The sequence below is a fragment of the Podarcis raffonei genome, chromosome 8 (assembly GCF_027172205.1).
Source record: "Podarcis raffonei isolate rPodRaf1 chromosome 8, rPodRaf1.pri, whole genome shotgun sequence".
In the NCBI taxonomy this organism is placed as follows: Eukaryota; Metazoa; Chordata; class Lepidosauria; order Squamata; family Lacertidae; genus Podarcis; species Podarcis raffonei.
In genome coordinates this window covers 24,707,780-24,724,794 of record NC_070609.1, presented here as the reverse complement: position 1 = coordinate 24,724,794, position 17,015 = coordinate 24,707,780, and the positions used below count along the sequence as shown (strand labels likewise).

The window sequence follows — 17,015 nt, the reverse complement described above, 5'->3', positions numbered from 1 at the left end:
ACCTAGAAATGGTAATTAATCTGCTGAATGCTGTAAAGGCAGCCATTATCAAGAGAGGAAATGTTGAGGATTCTTCAACAACCTGGCTTCCTACAGCTGTTCTGGGCAATGTACAAACCCTGTCAGTTTCAGCCAGGCAGAGGACCTTTGTGGTAGTGGCACCCACCCTGTGGAGCACCCTCCCATCAGATGTCAAGGAAATAAACAACTATCTGACTTTCAGAAGACATCTGAAGGCAGCCCTGTTAAGGGATGTTTTTAATGTTTGATGTTTTATTGTGCTTTTAATTCTGTTGGGAGCTGCCCAGAGTGGCTGGGGAAGCCCAGCCAAACGGGTGGGGAATAAATAAATAATTACTATTATTATCATCATCATCATCATGGGCTGATGGGAGTTGTAGTCCTAAACAGCTGAAGGGCACCAGGTTGACTTACTGCATGAAATCTGTCTCAAATCTCACCTCTGCCATAAAAGGCTTCCCTTGGAGTGTAGAGCAGGCATAGGCAAACTCAGCCCTCCAGATGTTTTGGGACTACAACTCCCATCATCCCTGACCACTGGTCCTCCTAGCTAGGGATGATGGGAGTTGTAGTCCCAAACTTCTGGAGGGCCGAGTTTGCCTATGCCTGAAGTAGAGGGTCTCAGCTTCAATCTTTGTCATATCCAAGTTCAGCTGGCAGAGATCCCTGTTTGAAACCCTGGAAAGCAGCTATGTGACAAGTGAAGACTATACTGAGCCAGTAGAGGAATAGTCCTATGTTCCTGTGAACTTTTTAGGCAGCAACAGCTACTCTCTTTCAGCCTCAGCTCTGTCCACACACCCCCAATCTGCAATATGAGAGATATTTTATTCATTCATTTATTTTATTTCTATCCCGCCTTCCTCCCAGCGCAGGACCCACGGTGGCTTATAGCACCCATTAAAACAGATGCAACTAGAAACCCGCAAGAAATATAAATCTTATAAAACAATTAAACAAGTAACCCTATTAAAACAGCACTGGAAAAATAATAATAAACCCATTTAAAAGCACAAAGGAGAAAGAAAGAAAGAAAGAAAGAAAGAAAGAAAGAAAGAAAGAAGGCAACACCCATCCTCAGAAGATCCTGCCACTACAACCAGTTAGTGGCCAAAGGACTGCTGGAAGAAAAACAATTGCCTGCTGGCCATAGGACAGTCTGGGAGAACCCAGCCACAAGGCCGTCTGCATCAAAAGCATGAACTCTTACCATTAAGCAGCAAACATGGTGTGACAGCAGAGGAGACAAAACTGGCCTGCACATTTCCCCTTTCACCCTTATCACATGAGGGGGCATAACACCCAAAAAGGGCAAAGGTATCAAGATGTGCATGCTCATATACATTATGTAGCTCTCTTGCAGAATTTTATAATTCCATTCTGACCATATTACATGGCAATATTGAACTGGCTGTTTAACTTGTTCTTTATATATATTTAAGGTATTCAACTCCTAATGAGGATGGAGGCACAGAAGAGAAAAAGAAGAAAAACTCACACACAATCTTTTTCTCCACTTCCCCTAGAAATCAGATGTGTTGCAGATTTCCCACTTGCAGTCTTAAATGGCACTTCCCTGAATGAATGGATATTTCATTTCTCCTCATCTTTGCATTTTCTGAATGGTTAAATATTTATCGTATTATGCAAGGCTTTTTTTTTCTCTTAAGGCTTTTGATTTATTTTTAGCAGGCTGCATTAATGTCACAGCGTTCCAGTGGCCTCTTCATCATGCAGAGCTGTTTCAGAATGTAGGAACCTAAGAAGTTGCTTTGGCTTAGACCATCTAAGCTCAGTACTGTTCACACTGATTGGCAGCAGCTCTCCACGGGTTGTTTATTTTTTACCTAACTGAAGATGCTGGGGATTGAACCTGCAACCTTCTGCATGCAAAGCAGATGCTCTACCACCAAGCTGTGGCCCCTTCCCCATTCCAGCAGCAGCACTGCCCCACCTCCTTTCCAAATGAACCAGTTTTGTCCTGGCAGTGATTGACGCATTCCAATGTACCTCTAGAATGAAAGCATCTAAGTGGCTCATTAAACTAGGCATGTACTGTCAGGGACAGACAGCCTTAAACTAAGTGTCCTCCTCCATTTGTTCAATTTCTGCATATTTTTACATTTTTCTATGGTATTTGTCACAAAGGAGAGCAAAGGGCCATAACTCAGTGAGAAAGCACCTGTTTTGCACGCAAAAGTTCCAGGTTCAGTCCCCAGTATCTCCTGGCAGTGTTGGGAGAGCAGCTGCCAGTCTGTGTAGAAAAAACTGAGTTAGATGGGCCAATGTTCATTCATTCATTTGATGTGTATGCCATTTACACACACACACACACACACACACACACACACACACACACACCCCATCCTCAAAGTGGCTGACAACAAAGAAACAATGCATTTCAAACCAACATTACAAAACAGTTTTATAGCAAAACAATAGCACAGTAACACTTCCTTAATAACATAGCAAAACAAAAATATAACAACATACAAAACTGAACACATTTTGATACAGGAGAGGGACTGTGACAAGTTGAAATTCAACCACACTTGGAAGGCATAAGATTCTCTACCCCTGCTTTAAGGTAAGTTTAAGTATTATTCCCCCATATTGCAGGTGGAAGGACTGAGGCTGAGGGACAGAAAGAGAGGTGTGGCCAACGCCGCCTAGTGAGTTCATGGCAGAGATGAGATTCGAACGAGAGACTTCATGATTCATAGCTCCGTCTCTTGGCTACTCTGCTACACCAGCTCACACAATCTGATCTGATCACAATCATTCACGTGTCCCCTGCTCGTGATCCCCACAAATACTCATAAGGAATAAACGTGTATTTATTTATTTCATAAAATTTACACACCGCTTGGTTGTAAAACAAACCAACCCTCAAAGTGGTCATTTGAATGTCAATGCAACACCAGCTGCACAGATAAGTGTTTCTAGGATAACTTCACATGAGAAGTCATACACTATTTGTTTCAGCTGCTGATGGGGCAATTGAATAGATGGCTTGTGGAATAGTTGAATAGATGGGTGCCCCTAAAGCCCCAACTTGACTGTCTGGGTTGCTTGTCCTTAAAATCACACTAGCCTGTGTTGTTGTTGTTTAAATTGCTTATCAGCATGTAGCTCAGTGGCAGAACATCTGCTTTGCATTCAGGATATGCCTGGTTCAATCCCAAAAATGCATCTCCACATAGGCCTGAGAACATCCTGCATCTGAAACCCTGGGCACCCTGTTCCAGTCATGTAGACAACACTGAACTCAAATAGACCAATGGTCTGAAACAGCACAAGGCAGTCTCCCAGGTACATGGAATCTACAGAGATCAGTCATTTTCAGTTTACCGAACGGAACACGGCGGCTGTAAGGGCGCATTACATTATTAGCTGGGAAAACTTGCTAGCAATAAGGCTGTAAAGAATGACAAAAGCAGACAGGGAAGGGGGCACTTCCCACAAAACACTTTATTAGGGCCATAAACAACTCAGCTTCATTTTTTTGTACAAGCAAGAAGGAAACGAGCCAACATGTTGCTAATACCCCCATCGCTGCAAATTCAGAAAACCACCCCAGATGGCTGTGAATTCAGACAGGAAGGATTAGTGTGCTGTGCTGTGTCAGGGGTGGCTTCTGTGTGATTCGGGTTCAAGTCCTCCCTTAACCATCCTTCACTATAGCAATCAAGAGGACTTCCTTCTAGGAATTAAGACTAGGCTGTAGGCTAATAACTGTGTCAAGGGCATGGAGACGGGGGAAGCTGTGGTCCTCCAAATTGTGTTGAATTTCTGCTCCCACCAATGTTGACCATTGGCCATGCTGCCTGCAGCTAATAGGAGCTGGAGTCCAACATTTGGAGGGGCACACTGGTTTCCCAGTGCACAGCATCCCATTTAAATGCTTAACCTATTAAAATAATGGCAAATGACCACATTTTATGATGTTAAAGACCAATCTCAGAGTTGGGGGGGGGCTGCTACCCCCCTGATTTTGAACATCGGGAGACAGCAACCGTCCAGACTCCTGGATAGTCATCATGTGTTTTGGCTGGAGCATAAGGATCATAGGAAGCTGCCTTATATTGCATTGGAGTGTCAGTCAATCTAGCTTAGTACTGTCTACACCAACTGGCAGCAGCTCTCCAGGATTAGAGACAGCATCCATTGCCCATCCTACATGCAGATGCTGGAGGAGACTCTTGAGAGTCCCATGGACTGCAAGAAGATCAAACCTATCCATTCTGAAGGAAATCAGCCCTGAGTGCTCACTGGGAGGACAGATCGTGAAGCTGAGGCTCCAATACTTTGGCCACCTCATGAGAAGAGAAGACTCCCTGGAAGAGACCCTGATGTTGGGAAAGATGGAGGGCACAAGGAGAAGGGGACGACAGAGGACGAGATGGTTGGATAGTGTTTTCGAAGCTACCAGCATGAGTTTGACCAAACTGCGGGAGGCAGTGGAAGACAGGAGTGCCTGGCGTGCTCTGGTCCATGGGGTCACAAAGAGTTGGACATGACTAAACAACAACAGCATGTAGATGGTGGGGACTGAACATGGGACCTTCTGCATGCAAAGCAGATGCTTTACCATTTAGCTACAGCCCTGCCATTTGCCACTGTGATGCAGCCACAAGAACAGGGAACCATCCAGGGACTTTTGGACTCCAACTCCCATTAGCCCCAGCCAGCAGGGTCAATGGTCAGGGATGCTGGGAGTCTGGAGTCCAACAATATCTGAAGGAGCACAGGTTACCCATCCCTACTCTGCCAGGAATGGCTAATTTGTGGCTCTCCAGATGATGGAATACAACTCCCATGCTGCCATGCTGGTGGAGGCAGGTGGGATCTGGAGCCCAGTAACCTCTGGAGCAGGGTTTCCCAAACTTGGGTCTCCAGCTGTTTTTGGACTACAAGTCCCATCAGTCCTAGCTAGCAGGACCAGTGGTCAGGGATGATGGGAGTTGTAGTCCAAAAACAGCTGGAGACCCAAGTCTTGGGTAGTTCTGTTTGACCACAAATAGAACTCCAGGGCATCTTGAAACTTAATACATCTACTATGCAGTGCCCCTTTGTAGGCTAGAACTTAATTCCAGTTCCATCAGATGATATCCTCCTCCTCCTCCTGCACATATAGCACATTCACCTGGGAGAAAGCTCCGTTGAACTTAGTGGAACTTACTTCCGAGTAGCTGCAACAGCTGACTAACAGCTATAAAAGGTCCAGGTGATTTTTTTGTGTGTAAAAGCAAATGGCACCGAGTGAAGCCGCCTGGGAAAACGGAAATCGTGGAGGTCCAGCACCTCTTTCCTAGGACTAGCTTATGGGAGGGAGGGAGGCTCGGAATCGTTGATGGTTTGGGCGGCGGGGTGGACGGCCGAGCCTTACCTGTGGGCGGCAATCCGACCCGCCTCGCATTGCACGGAGCAGCCGCTCGGGTCCGCGGCGGCCGTCTGCTTCCCCCTGGTGGCCGGAGAGAGGAAAGCGCCTGAGCCGCGCAGGAAGCGCTGAGCTCTCCGAGCAGGGGCAACAAGCAAAGCTTCGGGCGAGGTGGCCAACAGGCTCCTGCGCGCGGCGGCGCCACCGGGTGGGACCAGGTAGGTGCGGCTGGCGGGGCGCGGCGGGGGCTCCCCCAGCATCTTGGCTTTGCAGGACTAGGGCAAGTCTGAGCTCCCGCCCGGGGTCATTGATCAAGAAAGACCTGGGAGCAGGGAGGCGCCCGTAGCCCTCGGGGTGGGGGGAAGGAAGGGGTCCCCTCTGTACCAGACAGCCGGCTGGAGGCAGCTGGCTCGCATCGTACCGCTTCGTGCGCAGCAACTCCGCGCCCGCTGTGTGGACAAGGCAGGATGCCCCCTAGCGACCCTTCGGAGCATTGCAGAGCTTCCGCCCCCGCCTCAGGGCTGCTGCTGGCTTTCTCTAGCGAGGAAGAAAGGCACTCTGCACATGCTCGGTTCAAAACGCTTGGCAAGGTTGTGGGAGACTGCTGTGGAAAGCTTCCAGGTTCAAAGGAAATCCTCAGTTTCTCAACTCTGTAACTTGCGATTGTAATCAAGTGCCTCTGATCCTAGTTGGTAGAGTAAGGTAAAGGGTAAAGGGACCCCTGACCATTAGGTCCAGTCGTGGCCGACTCTGAGGTAGCGGCACTCATCTCACTTTATCGGCCAAGGGAGCCAGCATACAGCTTCCGGGTCATGTGGCCAGCATAACTAAGCCGCTTCTGGCAAACCAGAGCAGCGCACGGAAACGCTGTTTACCTTGCCACCGGAGTGGTACCTATTTATCTACTTGCCCTTTGACATGCTTTTGAACTGCTAGGTTGGCATGAGCAGGGACTGAACAACAGGAGCTCACCCCACTGCGGGGATTCGAACCACCGACCTTCTGATTGGCAAGTCCTAGGCTCTGTGGTTTAACCCACAGCGCCACCCATGTCCCTTAGTTGGTAGAGTAGAAGACTCTTAATCTCAGGGTCGTGGGTTCAAGCCCCATGTTGGGCAACATATTCATGCATTGCAAGGGACCTCATGGTCCCTTCTAACTCAGAGCATTTTTCACTTTCCTGAGTGAGCATAGCCAAGGCTGAAAGGCAATGATGCATGGGAGCTGTGAGCCGTTGAATTAAAAAGATTTGTAGCCAAATTGGCATTTGGAAATTGGGAAGGATCGGAGCAGAGTGTTACCCACCTTAAGCCTCGATGGTAGGGTAGGGCATTGGCTCTCTTAATGTAGTCTAACTATTCCTTAACACCACTGGTGCACGCAAAAAGTTCCAGATGCAGTCCCTGCCACCTTCAGGTAGGTCTGGGAAAAAACCCTCTGAAATCCTGGACAGCTGCTGCCAGGCATTATAAACCAGCCTCCCCCTTCCTGATGAGATGCTTGGGACTCCAACTCCCATGAGCCCCAGCAAACCTTGATTGGAGCTGATGGGAGTTGCAGACCAAAACATCTGGAGGGCACCAGGCTGGGGGAGGTGGGCAACATGCATCCCTCAGTGAGGCAACCACCTCAGGTGGCAGGATCCACAGGGGCAGCTGATCTGGTCTCCAAGGGATGCCTTGCCCGCTGCTGCCACCATTGCAGCTGTGGTCCACTCCTTGGAGGCCAAATCGGCCACCCCCCTGGTACTCCTGATGTAGATATTCTCTCACCTGTTCCCTGACTGGAAGAGCATCATTTTGTGGTTCTTCTCAGGTGCCAAAGTGTCCTGGGCCAGCCTTGCCTCAGTAAGTTGTCAGATGGCAATTCTCATTTCCCCTGACCCAATGGTCAGGCTGGCTGGGGCTGATGGGAGTTGGAGTCCAACAACATCTGGATTTCCACATCTGGATTGGGCAACACCTGGTACAGACAATACTGAACTAGATAGACCAACTGGTTTGGTAGAAAGTAGCTTTGTGTGCAGTCATATTAGTATTAAGACAGGTTGAGAATCTCTCTCCGTATCTTTCCTTTGGAATCAGTTCAGAATTCTTCTCTTAAAGCCCTCTTTTTCTACCATTATGTCAACTCGCTTTCAAAGTCCATGTATTTGCTCCCTGTTCCCATAGCCAAAGCTGAGTGTATTCTGTTGCTTTACAAAATAAAAATCTGCAGCAAGACAAGCATAATTCTGCAAACAGTATTCAAGCGCAGATTTATAAGATATGCATCCAGTTGTCTGCTTTGTATTTTGCCTGATCCTGTACATGTTTATCGAGATGTAAAGCCCTCCTGTCATCCATGGGACTTCTTCTCAGGTGAGCAGGTATTCGACCACAGCCTTGATGCATTCTGTTTTCTGAACGTGGCTTAGCTTTTGCAGTCTTGAAGGCTAGAAACTTATTTTCTGAGGAAACACTGGATGTATTTACTCAGGGCGATGAACTAGTATCTGCATGCAGTGAAATTGCAGAATTACAGGGTACACGCAGATCTGTACACATGCAAAAATCTGTCTGAAGCATTTGAGGATGTGAAAATCCACTGATGTGGTGGTTAGAGTGTTGGACTCGGACCTGGGAGACCAGACTTCAAATCCCCACTTGGTCATGAAACTCACTGGGTAACATGGGCCAATCATGGCCAATCAGCCTAACCTACCTCTCTCAGGGATTAAATATGGAGGGAGGGAGAACCATGCACACCACCTTAAACTCCTTGGAGACAAAGATGAGAGACAAATGCAGTGCACTAAATAAAAAATACATCTGGTCTCTTCTCTCCATTCCCTCCCAAGGTAATGGAATCCAGCTCCCCAGCGAAAGGCCGTCAGCTTTCAGAGACTACGAGGAGAGGCCTATGTCGCTGCTGCCGTCGCAGACACTGCTGCTTCTGCTGGTGTTGCTGCAACTGCTGCACATGGTAAATGCCTCTGCAGGGCTGTGAGTGGGAGCCAACCTTGTCTGGGTGTTGTTATTGCAGGCAGAACCTGAATCCTACTCAGTCCATCCTCACCCCACAGTCCATGCAGCCTCTCTCCACCCTTTCCAATACCCCTTTCTCAAAACCTACCTTTGACTAGCAGAGGCTGGTCCATTAGGGCAAATGGGGCTCTGCCCCACCAACCTCAGTCTGCCTCCAGCCAGCCCCACCTGCCTGTCTTCTTATTTGCAACCAGCCCAGGGGGTGCCACCGCCTGCCACCTTCCTCTTGCTTAGTCTCCATGTTACCCCTGTAGAGCTCAGCAGGAAGGAAGAGAGGAGCAAAAGTAGAGTTGGTTGGTGCCACCTGTGATTAACTCTGGCGCCACCTACTGTTGGGTTCCCTGCCTTCTGTCCTATCAGATCCAATGGGCACCAGCCACCATGCCTTTGATGCACAGCTGCTTAGTGCCCATTGGCTCTGCCAAGTCCCATTTCTTATAAAGTCCAAATACCTCGTACTAACCAGTCCTGAGGAGAGATCATATTTACCAGCAGGGATCTTTTGCCTTGCCTTGTTCCTCCAATGGCTAGGAGAAAAATGCTCTCCTTGCATTGTCTGTTGCAGGAACCGGTTGGCAAGGAAGAGACGGCGAGACGGTGTGGGATGTAAAGTGTCCAGCATCTCCAACCTGGAAAGCCCTTTAAACCTGGAGGAGAGGTGGGCCAAAGTACCTGAACTTACTATTGCCAATTCCTGATCCAAGAAGGCGGCTACGATAACTTTTGAGAATCGTGCACCTCCTTGCATGTGTTGTTCAGTGGCTTTAAAAGGATCCAGACACATTTGTGGAGGATAAGGTTATCACAGGGACTGGGGACTGGATCCAGTAGAGGGCTGGATCCTTACTCCCACCCCTTTGAGATCCACCTTTGACTGCCATGCTGAATGACTGGTTCCTTGCAAGTGGCAAACAGTCGTGATGGCTGTGTCCACGCTGTACATTTAAAGCACATTCCTCTTGGATGTACAGTCAAATGCAACATTCCTTATTTCCCTAGAGTGGACACAAGCAGGGGGACATTCAGTCAGTGTAACTTCCTGTTCCACTGGTCCCTGGAGCTTCCTCCCCCTGCATGTGACCTAGGAGATGGGCATGGCTCTGGCTGACTCCATAAAAGAGCCAAGTCATGCAGTCATTTTCTCAGATGTCTTTTGTTCTCTCTCATGTCTTGCCTGATCTTTTACTGCCATGTTGCTCTCCTGCAGCCATTTTGTTATCTCAATGTAATTTTGCTGTCTGCTGGCTCTCAGCCAGCAACACGAATTCAGTCTCCATATGAGATAAACTCACAGTTTGTTTGTGTAATTACCAAGTAAAGCCTGCCTTTCAGGGATCATATTATGATCTGAAATGTGAGTAAACTTTTTTGTTACTTTACTCAGAAATACTCTTGTGTCTTTATGCTTTTAAGAGGGACAAAAGGGGACACCAGGAATAATCTTAACTAAGAGAGTCAAATGAAGCTGCAAACTAGCTCCCAGCTATATTGAGGGGAATCTGCTCTGCTACATCACTTACTAGCATGAGTGAAGGATAATACTTATTCAATATATCCTTTCCTACTATCCTTAACATTCCCACAATTCCCTCCCCCAAAGAAACCTGGGAACTGTAGTTTATACCTCACAGTGCTACAGTTCCCAACACTCTTAACAAACTACAGTTCCCGTAATTCTTTGCGGGGTGATATGTGCTTTAAATTTATGGCACGTATGCAGCTGCTGTGTCCTGAACAGTATACAGAGTTGTACCTTCTGCCCCAAGAACAGGAGGAAGAAAGAGCATCTTCTACAGCAGAGCCAGTGTGGTGTAGTGGTTAAGAGCGGTAGACTCGTAATCTGGGGAACCGGGTTCGCGTCTCCGCTCCTTCACATGCAGCTGCTGGGTGACCTTGGACTAGTCACACTTCTTTGAAGTCTCTCAGCCCCACTCACCTCACAGAGTGTTTGTTGTGGGGGAGGAAGGGAAAGGAGAATGTTAGCCGCTTTGAGACTCTTTCGGGTAGTGATAAAGTGGGATATCAAATCCAAACTCCTCTTCTTCTTCTCCCATTCCCACCTCTTGCTTTTCAGGCTCACAGCGGAAGAAGCTGCCTCTTGGCAATGGTCCTTTGACTCCATGTTGACCAGTCCAGCTGGCCGGCGCATATTCATGGAGTTCCTGCAGACTGAGCACAGTGAAGAGAACATGTCCTTCTGGCTCGCCTGCGAGGACCTCAAAAGGGAGCAGAGCCCAGAGCAGATCTCGGAGAAAGCCAAGAAGATCTACCTGGATTACATCTCCATCCTCTCCCCAAAAGAGGTAGGCTGGGTGCAGCATTGGGGTATGGAAAGGGACGCAGTGGACCAAGAAGCAGTTATCCAAAGCTGAGCATTGCTTTGCAGCCGCCACTCACCTTCCTTTTTCAGATCTGCTGGATTCGTGGCATTTCTAGGGGAATGAACAAATCACTGCTATTCCCAACCCTTATTCAGGTAGTCTGTTGGAAGCATACTTTGGTTGGCTGAAAAGGAACCCACGGTTCAATCAGTCCACAAATTTAAAATAAATAAATGCAAACTGCAGGTGATGAGGACTGGCAAGAGTAGTCAGCGGCCCTTCTGATGTTGTTGGACTACAAATCCCATCAGCCCTAGCTGTGAACTTAGGCAACTTATATAATTAATTGCATAAAACATGTTGCCATTACATGATTCCATTCCGTTCCTTTCAGTGCAAAGGCAACACATTGCAAATGGCAGGTGGGTGTGACTTAATCTATTTTGTACCATTTGCCTAAGACTCCTTGATCATGAAAGAGGTTTTCCCAGGGTGAGGCTCATCCATTGCACTGCAGGTGTGTGGACCTGTGCGATTTCCACAAATGCAGGAAATCATTTGATAACAACAACAGTGAGTGCTGATTTCCATACTGGCCATGAGTCGAATAAGCGAGCATCCGTAATTTCTACTCTTCTTTCCATTTTTGATGGAATCGTCCGATATCCTTACTCCAGGAAATGCAGAGAGCAGTTGCCTGCACACCACCTATTTTCCAGAGCCGATTCTGCCAAAATGAGTTGAGACAGCACCCTGTGTGTTTGTGTGTTTGCTTCTTCTTGCAGGTCAGCATTGATGCTGCAGTGCGCGAGACCATCAACAACTCCCTGCCATCACCTGGCGCTCACATGTTCGATGAGGCGCAAGCGCAAGTTTATGCTCTCATGCACCGGGATTCCTACCCCAGGTTCCTGAAGTCCCCTCTCTACAAATCACTGGAGCAGAGACTGACTATGCCAGTTGCTGACACCTAACCCAAACACAGGGACCCTGGGTTCAGTTCTTGAGATGCCAAGTCTTCAGACTGCCTACTGCTTGGTGACAAGAGGTCTTTGGAGGGTTGAGGTGTACAGAACAATCTGTGCGATATGAGCCTCTTCCTCCATCTGCTGAGTTGTCCCATACAGCCATGTACTATTCCATCACTGGCATTTACGTACAGCAAATTCAAGGACGTATTCTAGATGAAGGGATGAGATCACTGCTTTCCAAGGTGTGGAGCCCAACCAGGATGTTCTAGAGCGCAGGTTTACTAGGAGCACAGGTTTGGTTCTAGAGACCACACTAGAGCTTTATGGGATCTAGACAACACCACCTCTTCGTGCTGGAGGATTCAATAGGAATTGTCTCCTACAGGTATGCAGGATTCAAGAATGTGGAACCAGCCTCTGATGGAGGAGGGATTTGTGAAACTGGGATTTTTAGCATTCCCATCATGTGGTGGTTTTGTGAGGGAAGAGGTCTGAGCTCTAGGACGATGGCAAATGAAAACAAAAACCTTCTTTGCAGACATTTCCAAGCCAAAGTAGCCCTGTTCTCTCCTTACCACTAGACGTTCTCATTGGTCAACACTTTGGCTAGCAGAAATGGCATCACCATTCTCAGTCACAACTGCATGTCGGAACTAGACAAGTTAAAGATAAGCATGGAGGCCCTAGTAAGAGTTACATGCAAAAGGCCACAGGATGGGGGTGGACAGGAGACGCCTTTCCCTGCTTCATAACCTACCCAGCCCCCAACTGCATTCCCCCCTTTTTTGGAAAGTCAAATGTTTTGAATGATAAAAGTAGGTCATATTATACAGTACAAAAAAGCAACAACATTGCATTTTCCACATTGTGATAAACATAACTTATTTTCAGTTCTGTAATCAGATCAGAAAACAGCATGAGTGCACAAGGGTTAGAGCCCTGGAGGGGGACGCCACAGCTGCCACTGGAGGGCCAAAAGTTTTTTGGGGAAGACCAAAATGCTCACTGAATCACCCCTATCTTCCTGCTGAGACTCTCAAAGAAGCCCAAGAGGTGATGGGGCAGTGCTTTTCTCTGCAGAAGCCATGCTGACTCTTCAGCTGCCAGGCTTGTTCTTCTATAATGCTTAATAATTCTAGCTTTAATCGTTCTCTTCACCAAGTTATGCGAGATGGAAGGTAGGTTTATAGGTTGGTAGTTTCACGACTCTCACCAGTAAACTGGTGTTACACAGACTGCTTTTCAATATTCTGGTAAATAGGCCATTTTTAGTAAAAAGGTTTTATTTTATTTTAAAAATCCAAAGGTTATACTTGAGGTTTTTTAGCTCTTGGATCTATGCCATCCTAGCACAATGACTTGACCATAGGATGGTAAAATTGGAAAGGATCCTGAGGATCATCTATTCCAACTCTCTGCAATGCAGGAATATGCAGCTGTCCCATACAGGGATCGAACCTGCAACCTTGGCGTTATCAACACCACGCTCCAACCAGCTGAGCTATCTGTAGCAATTAGTTGCAGAGCTTGGGTCTGTCTTAATGTCCTTAGCCATTTTTATTTGACATAATTCTTTTGTAAGCTGGATGGTTACCCTCAAAACCACAGCTTTGCAACCTCCTGGGAGGAAAAAGTAACCTGCAGAGGCCATGTGGGTCATAGCAGCAGTAGGTTAAGCACAGACCCCTACACCTCCAAAATGCGCTATCCCAAAGCAACTTGGGGGGCTGGGGCAGGATCTAGTTTATGTTGCACACCATTATTAGCCCAATCTGGGTTCCGGCTGCATACTCTCCTTTTCCATCCCACTCCACCTGTATTTTGTCTACCTTCACTTTCTCCCAAATTTTAAACGAAGTCCTTAGCTGTGACGATCTAACGCACCAAGTCAGGGGTGGAGGTAGAGGCTCCTGCCACTGCCTGCAGATGGTGCTGCTGGCGCAGCTGCTTAGTATCTTTTGTGGGTAGACTGCCTCCAGACACGGAGCTTCACTTCAGCGATCGAAAGGGGAAAGCTACGAAGGATTGGCATCGCTGCTCTGTAGGAAAGCGCAGATACGCAACGGAGCTGTCAATTATCTACCTCAGCATGGCAAAATAAGGGCCTAGCATTCAGGGCCTACAGGTTGTATGTCGGACCTAAGCTGTAATCTTGACTGCTTTGTAAGGAATAAAGAGAGCCATGTGTGGCCCATGAATGCAAGTGGCGGGTGTCCCTCAATTTTTTTCTCGTGTAGTTTCTCATTTTCAGCTGCAGACTTTTAGCAAATGGGTGGTTTCCTGTGCAATGGGGCTTTCTTTTCTTTCTTTCTTTCTTTCTTTCTTTCTTTCTTTCTTTTCCTGCCTTTCATCCCTAGATCTCGGGACAGTTCACAATATAAATCCATCCACCCAACAGAGGATCAGAAAGTTTGGATTTCTATTTACTGTTTCTCAAGGGGTGCAATATTTGCTTTAAATGTTATGGTTGTGAATGTGGCCTGAGAGACCCAGAACTGACAGATCCTTCCATCCCTGGGACTTAACTGGATAGAACCCAACAATTACATAAACACAGGCCACAAAACAGTCACGCACACGTAAAAACATGCACATCTGCTATGGGTTTATGTGCAAAAACATACAGCTTGTGGAGCAGAAGAGTCAGAGAGAAGGAATCCATTTGCCCCCAGCCTCTACCACCTACCACACAGTTGGCTCACTCGGTAGTCTCAGAGCTGGGTGAGAAAACAATTTTAAAACTGTTTTTGCCACAAGAGATGGGAATGTGTCAACGTGGGTCCATCTGTCACTGAGAATACATATGTGTGCCTGAGAGAGGCTGTGTACACACCACCCATTTAATGCACATTTAAAGAACTTGACTGCCCCCAAAGAATCCCGGAAACTGTAGTTAGCTATGGGTGCTGGAAATTATAGCTCCTGGGGACGACGACAAACTAGAGTTCCCAGGATTCCCTGCGGGACATAATGTGCTTTAAATGGATGGCACATATGTGATCAGAAGGTACCTGAGAGATCTCGGGTGGGGTGGAGGCAAAGAAAGATCACTAAAGGGGGCAGAGATATACAGTCAGTGTATACAATACTCAGCTAGATGGACAAATGGTCCAGCTTGAAATAAGGTGGCTTGTGGTTGATGATGATCACATAGTCTTAAGACACCTGGGGCCGCAACCTTGCTGAAGCTAAGCAGGTCTAGAGCTGGTTGGTGCCTGGATGGGATGCAGCAATGCAGACCCTCATACACTGCCTTTGTGCTGCATCTTGGAAGGCAAGTGGGCTGCAAATGAAATCTTATAATGGTCATCATATCATGATTACTATTATTATAAGCACACCTGCTCTACAAGAGGTGGAGATGGAAAAGAGAGGGTGGGACAAACCTCTCACAATATTCTCTGTAAGAATAAAAATTGCAGCCGATGGACCTGGACTGCCTCCTTGTGGCTCAGGCACAACAGTTCATGCATGAGAGAAAGCTCAGAAGAGCCCTATATAGCCCCTATAGAAGACTTTGAGACTCTAGCAAACACCCGTTTGGCATCAACCTGTGGCATTTTAGTTGAGGGCTAGTTTACACACATACCCACACACACACACCCCTCTCCCTCCAAGACAAATAAGAGGCATTGTCGGAGTTCAAGGACACATCCCAGCAGACAAAAGGCATTCTGGGTATGAAGCAAGGATGGGGAAAGGTGTGGCCTGTGGAGAGGCCCAAGGGCCAGAATGAGGGATCTAGAGGGCCGCATTCAGGCCCCAGGTTCCCTGCCCCTGCTGTAACCCAACAATTTTGGTATGACTCTGCTAGAGAAGCACCATATTCTGTTTCCATCCCAGAATGCACACACAGAGCAATGCGTGAGCATTCAAGAGTTTACTAACGTACAAGGGCCATCAATGATCATTTAACACTCCACTCCAAAAGCATTAAGGACACATCAAACGTTCTTAGAAAGAGGAAATGGATTACCCTGAATTCCCACTCCCAGGTTTGTTGCAGTTTTCATTTCTCTGGCATCAGAACCAGAAGCACTCCAAGTGCAGCCCACTTACCTGTCCTAGGTTTATCTGGTGAGATTGACTGTGGTGCCACCTGCCATTTTGGGTTCCCCTCAATGCCCCAGGCCACTTGTTACAGCATCGCTCTGGGACATTTTGTGAAATCAAAATGGGCTGCTCCCAGTTAAGCTCAGGACTAGGGATGCAAGAAGGCAGTGGTTTGCATTCCAACCCACCTTTGTCGCCAACACCGCTGTTTCCTTTCCGCTGCAGTTCATTTTCTGCCCAATTCTATGTTATTTGTCTTGCTGTCTGCTAGTTAATGTAATTTACACAATCCTTTACATTATGAATTTAATTAACTATGTAATTACTTTCCACACCATTTCAATGTACAGGAAATGTCAAAACAAAAAATATTTTTTAAAGTCATTAATTACTTGTTAAGAACAAACAAACCGGAACTTTGTGAATGAAAACCACCTGTAGTCACTGGATTTATTTCTGCTCTAAACGTGCCAAGAAACAGTAGAAATTCCCACGTCCATTTCCAACTGAATTCTGTGGGATCCCTTCTCATGACTGGGGGAGCGAATGAGTGGGCTCCTGACACAGGGCACTTTGCCGAAAGATGCTTCTAATCTTTAGCCAACGCCATCTGTCGTGTGTAATGACTGACCCCATCCACAATGGCTACCTCTCCTAGAGCACATGTCACCAACCTTTTTCGGCCAGTGGGTACATTACAAATCTTGAGACAGTGTCATGGCTGCCATGGGGGTCCGTCGCATCACAAAATGGCTGCCACTGAGGGATGGCAAAATGGCCTCCATGTCTAACAGAGAATTCAACCACCCCATTCAGAACAGATAGGAAGTGGGCATATTTAAGGCGGTGAATTTAGCAGAAGAGAGGCCGAGCCTGTACAAACAGGAAGTGAGCAGGAAGAGGAAACAATCACTAGTGTACTGTGATATTATTATTATTTTTTACAGGATATTTACAAAGACCTTTCGTGGGCACTATAGGAGGCAATGGCTGGCACATCGGCACCCTTGGGTGCCACACCTCTGCCCTAGAGCTAGAGCCTGGAACCCTTCTGAAAAAGCATTATGTGTCCACCTTCCAGCTTCCATGGTGACCAGACGCAAGGGGAGACTGCCACTCAGCAGCAGAGCATAGCTTTGCATGCACAGTCCCACCATCACCGTTAAAGGGACCCTGGAAGTAGGAAGGGTTGGGAAAGCCTTTAAGTGGCTACTGCCAGCCAAAGCAAGAAGCAGCCCTGGGC

At 47.4% G+C, this 17,015-nt stretch overlaps 1 protein-coding gene across 1 annotated transcript; it reads left to right on the top strand.

Annotated features, from left to right (window-relative positions):
* Positions 1-5,441: 5,441 nt before the first annotated feature.
* LOC128418663 (regulator of G-protein signaling 17-like) lies at positions 5,442-13,922 on the top strand. The gene is made up of 5 exons (XM_053398614.1): positions 5,442-5,619; positions 8,241-8,365; positions 8,993-9,085; positions 10,502-10,730; positions 11,534-13,922. Exons 2-5 carry the CDS (start codon positions 8,244-8,246, stop codon positions 11,720-11,722), a joined length of 633 nt encoding a protein of 210 aa, XP_053254589.1. The 5' UTR covers positions 5,442-5,619; positions 8,241-8,243; the 3' UTR covers positions 11,723-13,922.
* The last annotated feature ends 3,093 nt before the right edge of the window (positions 13,923-17,015 follow it).

Coding starts and splice junctions, on each gene's coding strand:
- LOC128418663 (XM_053398614.1), top strand. CDS start 8,244: ATGGAATCCAGCTCCCCAGCGAAAGGCCGTCAGCTTTCAGAGACTACG. Junction 8,366..8,992: donor TGCTGCAACTGCTGCACATG/GTAAATGCCTCT, acceptor TGTCTGTTGCAG/GAACCGGTTGGCAAGGAAGA. Junction 10,731..11,533: donor CCATCCTCTCCCCAAAAGAG/GTAGGCTGGGTG, acceptor TTCTTCTTGCAG/GTCAGCATTGATGCTGCAGT.